The sequence below is a fragment of the Capra hircus genome, chromosome 2 (genome assembly GCF_001704415.2).
Source record: "Capra hircus breed San Clemente chromosome 2, ASM170441v1, whole genome shotgun sequence".
NCBI lineage: Eukaryota > Metazoa > Chordata > Mammalia > Artiodactyla > Bovidae > Capra > Capra hircus.
In genome coordinates this window covers 41,432,780-41,444,829 of record NC_030809.1, presented here as the reverse complement: position 1 = coordinate 41,444,829, position 12,050 = coordinate 41,432,780, and the positions used below count along the sequence as shown (strand labels likewise).

The 12,050-nt window shown below is 37.5% G+C and overlaps 1 protein-coding gene across 1 annotated transcript in view; it reads right to left on the bottom strand.

The window, feature by feature from the left end:
- NDUFS1 (NADH:ubiquinone oxidoreductase core subunit S1) overlaps positions 1–12,050 on the bottom strand; it is a 33,451-nt gene that overhangs the window by 20,135 nt on the left and 1,266 nt on the right. Inside the window, exons 2-10 of the mRNA XM_005676414.3 lie at positions 10,572–10,636; positions 9,802–9,893; positions 7,602–7,709; positions 6,849–6,925; positions 6,133–6,214; positions 5,911–6,041; positions 5,298–5,483; positions 2,566–2,700; positions 1,785–1,899 (exon numbers count right to left, since the gene is read on the bottom strand). Of these exons, the coding sequence (XP_005676471.1) occupies positions 1,785–1,899; positions 2,566–2,700; positions 5,298–5,483; positions 5,911–6,041; positions 6,133–6,214; positions 6,849–6,925; positions 7,602–7,709; positions 9,802–9,893; positions 10,572–10,632 (987 nt within the window). The 5' untranslated portion in view covers positions 10,633–10,636. The remainder of the gene's footprint in view (positions 1–1,784; positions 1,900–2,565; positions 2,701–5,297; positions 5,484–5,910; positions 6,042–6,132; positions 6,215–6,848; positions 6,926–7,601; positions 7,710–9,801; positions 9,894–10,571; positions 10,637–12,050) is intronic.

Sequence of the window (12,050 nt, the reverse complement as noted above, 5' to 3'; positions counted from 1 at the left end):
CCCAGTAAAGTAGGATCAGGACTTCCTAGGTGGTTCAGTGGTAAAGAGTCTGCCTGCCAATGTGGGGGGCTTGGGTTATGACCCTGGGTCAGGTAGATCCTCTGGAGACGGAAATGGCAACCCACTCCAGCATTATTGCCTGGAAAATCCTGCAGACAGAGGAGCCTGGGGGAGTCCAGAGTCCATGAGGTTGCAAAGAGTCAGATATGACTTAGCAACTAAACAAAGAAGTCATCTTACCTAGGTAATATGGTAGCCCTGGTAGGCATCCCTCCAATGCGCTCTTTCATATATCATCTTCTGCATGACTACCCAAAGCAGCATACAATAATTGCCTACTAAATGACTGTGGAAGCAGGAACCATGTGCTACTGATCTTTATATCCCTACATCTAGCATGACGTCAGATGGCTCTCAATAAATGCTTGTTAAATGGAAGGTAATTCTGGTAATGTGTGGATCACAATAAACTGTGGAAAATTCTGAAAGAGATCGAGCACCTGACCTACCTCTTGAGAAACCTATATGCAGGTCAGGAAGCAAGAACTGGACATGGAACAAAAGACAGGTTCCAAATAGGAAAAGGAGTACGTCAAGGCTTTATATTGTCACCCTGCTTATTTAACTTATATGCAGAGTACATCATGAGAAATGCTGGGCTGGACGAAGCACAAGCTGGAATCAAGATTGCCAGTAGAAATATCAATAACCTCAGACATGCAGATGACACCACCCTTATGGCAGAAAGTGAAGAGGAACTAAAGCGCTTCTTGATGAAAGTGAAAGAGGAGAGTGAAAAAGTTGGCTTAAAGCTCAACATTCAGAAAACGAAGAGCATGGCATCTGGTCCCATCACTTCATGGGAAATAGATGGGGAAACAGTGTCAGACTTTACTTTTTTGGGCTCCAAAATCACTGCAGATGGTGACTGCAGCCATGAAATTAAAAGACGCTTACTCCTTGGAAAAGTTATGACCAACCTAGATAGTATATTGAAAAGCAGAGACATTACTTTGCCAACAAAGGTCCATCTAGTCAAGGCTATGGTTTTTCCAGCAGTAATGTATGGATGCGAGAGTTAGATGGTGAAGAAAGCTGAGCGCCGAAGAATTGATGCTTTTGAACTGTGGTGTTGGAAAAGACTCTTGAGAGTCCCTTGGACTGCAAGGAGATCCAACCAGTCCATTCTGAAGGAGATCAGCCCTGGGATTTCTTTGGAGGGAATGATGCTGAAGCTGAAACTCCAGTACTTCGGCTACCTCATGCGAAGAGTTGACTCACTGGAAAAGACTCTGATGCTGGGAGGGATTGGGAGCAGGAGGAGAAGGGGACGACAGAGGATGAGATGGCTGGATGGCATCACTGACTTGATAGACGTGAGTCTGAGTGAACTCCGGGAGTTGGTGATGGATAGGGAGGCCTGGCGTGCTGCAATTCATGAGGTCGCGAAGAGTCGGATACGACTGAGCGACTGAACTGAACTAAACTGAATCCTGGTAAGAGGAAACAATTGAAGAGAAACAATAACCCCTCTTCATTAGAAAGATGTTCCCTGTGGGACTTTGCTGGTGGTCCAGTGTCTAAGACCCTGTGCTCCCAATGCAGGGGGCCTGGGTTCAATCCCTGGTCAGGGAACTAGATCCCACATGCCACAACTCAAGAGCCCACATGCTGCAACAAAGACAGAAGACCCTGTGTGCCATAATGAAGATCTGGCACAGCCAACAAAAAAAGATGCGTCTTGGAAACCACAAATACAGTTATTCTATATTTCAATTGTTTACCATTCCAGCTACACGAGAGAGTGCATCCTCCCAGGTGGTATGTGTTAAAAGTCCCTTTTCATTTCTGACCATCGGTTCGGTAAGTCTTTGACGTTTTAGCCCATCATAGGCAAATCTAGATAATAGAAATTACAGCATTTGTGGAATCTTTCTAAAAAGGCAACTATTTTCAAATTTAAAATCTAAAAGAAATGTTATTTAAATACAGTGTTGGTTAAAAGTAAAACAGAACAATAAATACATGGATACAAATAATTATTCCAGATTTCTTTGGAGATAATATTTCACAAACATTATCTGAAACTCAAATGCCACCTAAAATGTCTGAGTTCTTATCATTTATTTTCAGCTACCCTAAGAAACTTAAAATTACAATACGTTTGGTAGCTGAGAAAGCCAAATCATTTATAAAACCTGAGTATCTCTAGATATTTCATCAAAATTATGTTATACAAACTCAAACTTATATTTAGCTTCTATTCTCCAATGAAAAAGAGACAAACTGAAATAGATTAAGTATCTTAATTTACTTCAATTTCTCCATCTAGGAGAAAAAAAGATATTTCTGAATATGAAAACCAGTAAATATGAAAGCCAGTAATATACCTAGGATTATTATTGTCAGTTTTGTCCAATTCACTATATATCCTAACCATCTAGATTTCAATAGTCTATAAATAGTAATTTGCAAATATAAAAGACTGTTTCTTAAAATGAAAATTATTATAAAATTTCCTTTAAATCAACTGCAAAAGTTAAAGGAAAAAAACACAGCACATACCTGGTTTTATCAGAGATCCACTCCTCATTGATGTCCTCATGCATCCTTGGCAAAATCCTCATTACCTCTCCAGTTCTTGTGCTGACCACAATATTACTTCCAACTGCATCCATTACATCAATGGATTCTGTCTTTCTAAGAAAATAAACACATATATTTAATAGTTGATTTTGAGAATAAACGGACAAGGTTTCTGTTACCTGGTTTACCAAAATCAAAAAACTTTACATATACTTTCCTTTCCTTACATATATACACACACACTCTCATATTTGAGCAGACCATAACACAAAAACAGAAGCGAGTTATCCAAAACAGTTATCTAGTAATCTGAGACAGAAGCCAGCTGGAAAGGCTGTAAATAGCCAAACTGTGAAAACTTGACTATCAAAATAAATAAATTTTGGGGTATGGCTGATTAAGGATCTTGACAAATCCTCCCTCCAAAAGCAAAAATAAAGCTAGACAAAACTGACAAAAATAACCAACTCAACTCTCTGGAGAGCTAACAAAAGCAAAAACATCATGTGAAGGTTTTATGTTTAGAGAAACTGCTGAACTTCCAGAAAGAACGTGGAAACCAGTGGTGTTCTGGCTTGACACTGTTCTTATTGCCCTTCTCACCACCCTGAACTGGAGGTTCTGGTAGGATGGGGCAGGCTATGAAGATAGGGGATTTTTTCTTGCAGAAAAAGACTCACTTGATTTGGAGAAATGGGAAAAGTTGTCTGCGTAAGTGATACCTTGGAGGTCACTGAGCTGAGGAGCGTCAAGGACCTACTAGCATGAGGCTGCAGTCACAGTCAGGGTAAGCATTCCTAGTGGAGCCTGCACAAATGTGACCAGACAGGCCAGGCTATTCACTCTCTCCTGGACAACACAGAGACCCAAAAGACCTAATGCAAACAGCAAGTTGGGCAGACTTGAAAACGGCCTGAACTCTGAATATGCTTTTCTATCCACACACAAGGGCAACCCACATGACTCAGTGGTAAAAGAACCTGCCTGCAATGCAGGAGATGCAGGTTCAATTCCTGGGTCAGAAAGATCCCATGGAGAAGGAAATGGCAAACCACTCTTGCCCATATTCTTGCCTGGGAAATTCCATGGACAGAGGAGCCTGACGGGCTATAGTCTATGGGGTCCCTAAAGAGTCAGACACAACTTAGCAACTAAACAGGAACAACAATCCACACACAGATCCACTGGCAGAGGATGGAAGCTTTACTGGCTCAAAGAATTTGAGCATGATCATTATCTGACTACAGACAGAGAAGCAACTCCTAAGAAGCCCTGCTTAAAAATAAAAACAAGAATATTAAAGTGTTCAATGAAAGAAGGAAAGTCATGTTTAAAGATGAAAGAGAAGAACTTCCTTCGTGGTGCAGTGGTTAAGACTCTGAGCTCCCAATGCAGGGGACCTGGGTTCAATCCCTGGTCAGGGAACTTTAGATCTCACATGCCACAACTAAAGATCCTGCATGCCACAACTAAGACCTGGCACAGCCAAATAAATAAATAAAAATAACTATTAAAAAAAAAGATTAAAGGGAAATATAAAACCATGAATCAACAAGTGAAGATTCCCAGTGAGGACAGAAAAATTAAAAAAAAAAAAAAAGAAACAGAAATTCTGGAGTTGGAAAGTGTAACTGTAATAAAAAGCTGACTGTAGCAGTTCAATAGAAGATTTGGGATGGTAAAAGAATGAACTTGATATAAGTCAACAGAATCCATCCAATCTGAAGAACAAAGAGAAAAATGTTTTAAGAATAATGAATAGTGTCTCAGAGACCTGCTGCTGCTGCTAAGTCACTTCAGTCGTGTTCGACTCTGTGCAACCCCACAGACGGCAGCCCACCAGGCTCCCCAGTCCCTGGGATTCTCCAGGCAAGAACACTGGAGTGGGTTGCCATTTCCTTCTTCAATGCATGAAAGTGAAAAGTATAAGTGAAGTCCCTCAGTCATGTTCGACTCTTAGTGACCCCATGGACTGCAGCCTACCAGGCTCCTCCGTCCATGGGATTTTCCATGGCGAGAGTACTGGAGTGGGGGTCTCAGAGACCTATAGCACATTAAATGTACCATCATATGTATTATGGAGAGGAGAAAAAACTCTCTACTTAAACTTTTCAGTTATGTACTGTCTTTTTTTATACATAAATACATGGTTCAAAGCCTGGAATTTTAAGGTGCTCCGATATACTCTGGTAGGAGTTTAAAATTAGAGGGCAATTTAATATGTTTCTAGAACCCGAAAAGTATTCAAATTTATTTCAATGATCTATTTAATTTCTTAGTTTAATCGGAAGAATCAGAGAATCAGAGAAAATGTAAATATATTTATCATAGATTTGTAATTATACAGAAATAGAAATAAACTAAAGGTCTAATAAGAACTGATTAAATAATATATGATATGTATACATGGTTGAAAGTTTAATATACAATGAGAGGAAACTATAAATTTTAAAAAATCAACACAATCTTACTCTTTGGAAGAAGTAAATAATTTTGTGATTAAGTACTCTGGAATTAATTTCCAAGGAAACAACAATTGACTTGCACAGGCTCATCCTATCTATCTAACAACCTACATTCCAGTAAAAGGGTTTTACTTTAAGCAAACAAAAACTTAGCAGACCAAAACAATTAGAACTCAGGAAGAAAATGAATCTTAAATTTTTTTTAACAGTATTGAAGTAAAGGACAAAAAATACAATGATAAATACCTTGTTTCCCAAGGCCGAGCGGTAAAGGCATAGGGCTTAGAGGTCAGGGCACCTACAGGGCAGATGTCAATGATATTGCCAGAAAGTTCAGACATGAACATCTTTTCAATGTATGTGCCAACTTGCATATCGTTTCCTCTGCCTGTAGTTCCCAAATCATCCACTCCTGCAATCTCACTTGCAAACCTACAGGATAAAAATGCACCAAACAACTGGTCAAAGCCGCAAAATTACCTCCTTTCTTATTATTGCAAAGATAATGATTTTCAAAACACTAAGAAAGTTGTTTTCAATGTTAAGTACAGTCCCTGAATAAAAATTGATAATAAATGCTGGCATCTGAGGTATAACACACATACAGAAAGTTGTACAAATCGTGTGTACAGCTCAACAAGTTATCACAAAGTTAATGCTTGTAGATTCTGATTTTTAAATCCAACTGAAGTTGCTATTAATTCACTCTATTGGCTTATGTAAAAAGCAACCAATACAACATGCCTCTTTTCCACCAAATAAAAGTCGCTATCGTTTCCAGTGTTATTATTCCACCAAGTTCTGTGAATATTAGAGCTAAGAATACAAATGATATTCCAAGAGACAGAAAAATAATTACCTGATGCAGCGAGTACACTGTATACATCTAGTCATAATGGTTTTTACCAATGGCCCAATGTTCTTGTCCTCCACAGCACGTTTCCCCTCTAAAAACCGGCTCCTATCACTTCCAAACATCATGGACTGGTCCTTAAGTAGATTACAAAAGAGTCAACCTAATTTTGCTAACTAAAGTAAAACCTGAGACAACCAAAAGAATTAAGAAATTAAGACTACACACCTGCAGATCACATTCACCTCCCTGGTCACAAATAGGACAGTCCAGTGGGTGATTTGCTAGTAAGAACTCCATCACACCTTCTCTGTAATATATAAACTTAAGTAAATTGCTGGCATTCAAAATGGTTTACATACAGGGTATTTAAATAACCGTGACAAGTGTAAGTGTATGTTCTCATTCAGTTAGTATGGATTTTATATTTACTATCAGAAACACCACTGTTAACTATCATAAAAGTATTATTAAATACATAATTTTAAAAATGTTTATGAATCTGGAATAAAATATCATTGGAGAACCTAGAAAATTATGAGTTTTAACAACACAGAATTATCAAAAGTTGCTGAATAGGCCTCAGAAAACTCAGGCATTAATTCAGAAAAACATGAACGCAAAGCAAAAACAAACATGATCAGTGCCAGTACAGTACAATATCACTGCAATAATCTCAGATCAGTAAGCCCCAGACCCACTGCCATCATAAGCTGAGCAAAGTTCTAAACAAGGGTTTTTAATGCTGATTCCAGCACAGACTCAAAAACATAAACACCTGACTTCACCTCCTCTATGTGTACTTACTTCCAACTGCTGCTAGAAGCCAAGCACAACTTCTTCAGAGTCTGATACTGAATTTCTCATCTATAGGAAGGTCTACATTTTGAGATGTGCAATTTTCTGCCAAGAAAAGTAACTATGCTGAGTTAACAATAAAGTACCTGGCTTTCTTAGTTTTCTCAGAGTTTGTCAGGATATTCCAACCTTTCATTACTGGCATGGCACAAGCAGCTACAACCTGGAATTTCAATGGAGAAATCTCTAAGTATTTGTAATTATACAAATTTTATTTGTAATTATAAGTAATCCAATATATAAAAATATTAAATCATATATTTGAAAACAAGCAAAGAGCAGAATATTTTTGAAGACTGAGTTTTTTAGTTTTCATATTTATGATAGTCTGGCACTTTACATTTCTCTTAAAAATAAGACATCATCTTAATTTTATTATAATAATTAATATGATGTTTTAATAAGAGGCTCTGAAACCAAACATCAAATAACTGTTTTGATGAGCAGGCACTACTGAACTAAAACTGCATAAGCCAAAACAGAGTTAAATTGAAAGTGAACCTTTTCACTGCAAGCCTTTTCTCTAGTGAAAAATGGCACAGTATAAGCACTTCCAATGTGTGTCATACAGTCATTTGGAAATACTGACTGCTCTAAGAAGATCTCTTTAATTTCTAAACATTACAATTATATAGGACTTGCACTTATAAAGTACTTTCTTCAATGTGTTTCCAGTTGTGAAATGAAGAGAATCAATCACACAGAAAATAAATTTATAGATAGAAGTAAACAGGACCAGACTCTTGGTTACAACGATACTGATTTTAAATAAAGTTTGCTACATAATTTAAAGTTTTCTACCTTCTACAGCATGGTGTGTAATTTTAGGTATTAAGTACCTTAGGAGCTTTCTCAATTTCAACAAGGCACATCCTGCAGTTTCCAGCAACAGACAACCTTTCGTGATAACAGAATCGAGGAATCTGCATGCCAACCTTCTCACAAGCCTAGAAAAGAAAGTAAAAAATATTTGCAGTAGAATAACCTGACCTCATTTGTGTCTTGTCTAAAACACAGGAAAAAGAAAACAAACAAAAATCAAACAACAAAAAAACGAGGCCATCCACTACTTATCTAATTACTCCTAACTCCAAATATCTGCGTTTTCATTCTACCTTCATCCTCAAAGAGATTTCCCTCCTTTTCTTTGTTCTTGACTCCAACCTCTGTCTGCTCTGAAGATACCTCTTTAAAGATCCTGACCATGCCTAAAAACTGGATAAAGCATCCTCAGACTGTGTTTGACTACTCACTTCTCCTCTGGACCATTCTCTACAAAGATTCCTCACTCAAACTCTGTCCCAGTGGTTTCATGTCCCTGGATTTCCTCATTGACTAGCTTTCCTCCTTTAGATTAGACTTCATTTCACACCATCTAGGTGACTATAATCTGGTTCTGTGTTTGGCCCCATATATCCCACTCAGGACTCCCCACTGTTGGCTAAGGGCTCTTCTCAGTTCCCATTTGCCTAGTGAGGGGGATTAGTTCAGCTCTGCCAATTATCCCTGCTCCTTCTCTGAGCCTATAAATGCACTTAAATTTCGAGAGTTAGTTATTCCATCCTTAGCCCTCACTCTAAAGCAATCTCATCAATTTTCAATATTTTTTAACAATTTGATAAAAACGCAGCAAGTCTTCCTGTGTGCTAGATGCAGTGGGTCCTGTCCCAACCTTCACACTAGCTCATTTTACATACTGATTACATTCAAACCTTCATCTGCAATCCTGACAGTCTTCCACTTCGGGTGCATGTTCTTTAGACAGTTAAAATTCAATCTATTTCCGTCCCCTACGTCTCCAGGGGATCTTCCCCACCCAAAGATTGTACCTGGGTTTCCCGCATTGCAGGCAGATTCTTTACCATCTGAGCCACAGGCAAGCCCTGTCCCCTCCTATATATCCCCAAATAAGATAACAAAGCCAGAATTCACAAAAACTCCTCTGCTCTTTATCATTCCAAAAGGCCTGTCTATCTGCATCTCACTCTCTCATGAATATACCCTTTTGTTTCCATTTCCATTGCCACAATTTTGGGCCTTCTCATTTCCTGCTCCACTAATGCAAGATATACTCTATCCTTGTCTCACTCTAATCTTAATCTCCAAACCACCATCCTCTACAGTCAATGTCATACTGCTTAGTAGCCATGAAAACTCTTGATGGGCCAAACTACAAGCTCTTTAACATTGCACTGACTATCTTTAATGACTAGATCTTCTCCAACATCACAGTTCTGATTTCCTGCTATCTCCTCTTCTACACATACCTTGTTTCACCAGTACTAAATGACCTGAAGTTTCCTTGTCCACATATAAACATCTATTCATCCTTTAAAAACTTCTCAGGGATCATCTAAGATATTTATGACATCTCTTCTACCACCTCCTATTCATGCCAAAATACTCTCCACTGTACACGGAACATATTTTTGTTATATATTTATTGTTTATATTTCCACGCCTGATGGTGCAACAGTTACTGCTAAAATGAATAAAGAGCATTTAGCTCTGCAATAATTTACAGTGGAATAAAGCACTACTTCTCCACGACCAATTTTGTTAGTTCTGGAAGAAATTGGAGATATTAAGTGTTTGGGGCATAAATTCAAGAACCTACTACCCTCCATTTACGTGCTTTGTAGGACACCTTCCTAGAAATACTGTTAAAAACAGGAAAGTTACATAAATGTGCATCAAGCAGGCTCACAACAAAGATTACCTTTCTCCCAAACTTACTCATATTAACTAATAATTTATTTCACATAACTTAGAATTTCTAAATAGGAATTTATTTGTAAGGCAGAAGTGAAACAAAAGAATTGCTATAGTTCATTAAGAAAGCCAGAAACAGAAAAGCTCATTCTGATACGCCAAGATTTCAAATCAAAGTTATTTTCATATAATTTTACTATCTACAGTTCTTTAAAGAGCATTTGTCAAGGAATCTTGAAAATTTTAGAAGTAAACAGTATCAAGAGAATAAATTTTTTTTAAAAATCAGATTATGCACAAAAATAAAGAATTAAAATTAATGCCTACTTGAAGGACGGTAGTTCCTGGTTCCACCATGACAGACTGACCATCAACAAATACTTCAATCAAGTTGCTTGCTGCTGTGGCAGTTGTTCGAACTGATCATCCAAAACATTGAGGTGAAGATGAAATTAGCAGAGGGTAATGGATTACATAACTAACCTACAGGTCTAAGTTTTTTCCTCATTTTATACTATTCCCTTCTATTTCTCTAGATGCAGACTTTTAAAATAGCGAATTAGAGGAAAGCTTTTCCAGTCCTTAACACCAAATGGAATATAGTTGTCTATCTTTAACAGCAGTTTAGGCTGTAACTTTTTTGGCCCTGCTGTGTGGCATGTGCACAATCTTAGTTCCCTACCTGGGATTGAACCGTGCCTCCTGCCACTGTCAGTGTAGAGTCTTAACCATGGGACTGCCAGGAAGTCCCAGCTATAACTTTCAATGCCGCTGAACACATGCTCCTGGGAAGATCACTTCTCAAAAGCAGAACAACTGCTTTTTCCATTCTGGCACTGATGGGCACTTCCTGTTACTTTCCATTTCTATGAACTGTTTAAAGCTGTATTATTCTATTCAACTATTCTATTCTATTTTTAATAAAAACTATTATATTTTTAAATAAAAATAAACCACTGACTCAACATTGTTTCTATTTTTATTTAAAATCTATTATGGATTTAGGGTCTTTCAAGAAACATTCCATAAACCTCTAAACTTACAAAGATAGACAGTTTAGTGCCCACAAACTTGCAATTAAAAAAAAAGATACTCACCACATCCTTTAGAAGACTTGGAAAGGCCTACTAAGGCCTTTCTTACAGGTATCCTTAACATAGTGCTAAAAATAAAACAAAGAAGGGCTATGTTATGATAGAAAAAAACAATCCGAATAACAAACTTTTCAGTAATATTTTATGGGTTTAAAGCACTTCATATACATATTTTATTCCATCGAACATTTCACAAATCCTAATATTGTTTTTCAAATTATAGAGATGAGAATACTCCATCTCAGCTAAAGTAACTGACTTTTACATCATCAAGAAGCTAAGGAAGAGCTGCTAGTATATAAATATGAGCCTTCTAATTCTATAGAAAGGGCAGTTTTGTTGTTTTTAATTATAAACAAATGGTCAAACTTAAATACAACTATGTAGTAAAATAAATTCCAAGAATTAGCTTATCATTAGTTGCTATGTAAAATAAAGCCTACCTTTCTGCCTTCATTTCCTGCTAATACGCATTCCAAAATTCTATGTTCTGAGCAGTTATCTACTAAATGCTCCTGAGATATTCTGAGCCTAAGATATTCACAAGTCTAAGCTTGAAAAAGTCTGGAGTGCCATTTTGTGTGTCAAGCAGTACATTTATCTTTCAGATTTGCAATTATTTGTTTATGTGCTTGTTCTACCCCTACACAGTATCATGAACTTCTTGAATCTTTCTCTCTACCCTCAAGGATAGCGCACAGTAAGCTCTAAAAGAGTGGTTCTCTACAAAACACAATTTTGTTTCCCAGGGAACATTTAGCAAGGTCCAGAGAAATTGTCTGTGGACATGATGAGGGGAAACCTATTGGCGTCTAGTGGGTAGAGGTCAGAGTGCAATTAAAGATCCTACAATGCTCAGGACAATCTCCCATAATATAGAATTACCTAAAGTGCTGCAGCTAAGAAGCCCTCTCTACAGGATTTGCTGAATTACTGAAATAAATTAAAGTAGGTTACATAACTTAACAACAATTAAAGCTGTACATAAGCAAACACTGAAAAGTTATTTGATCTTTTACTTTCCTGTCCATTCACTTGATCATATGGACAAAGCACTGCTGAATCAGAACAGGACAGATTCAAAATCAACAATCAATATTTCATACAACAGTGTAAAAGATTTAATTACTATTTTATGTCCAATACAATACGAAGCTGGTGCCTACTTTAGCTAGAAAATCCACGAGGACTATTTGTATTGAACACCCAGCATCAAATGGAAGACTGCATAACCTCAACATAAGAAATACAGATTTGCATATCTTTGGTAAGTGCTTTGCACTTATTCGGCTACCTTGCAGGAATAGAAAAAATCAAATATAAGATGGGAACGTGCTAATGATGACCCACTTCTAAAACCAGACTGAACATGTTTTGGTAGAGGGATAGATAATACCACTCCACATTCACCATGTACCTTGCATCCATCCACTTCCCTCCCTCCAAGGTACTATCCTATTCCAAGCCACCATCATCTCTTGC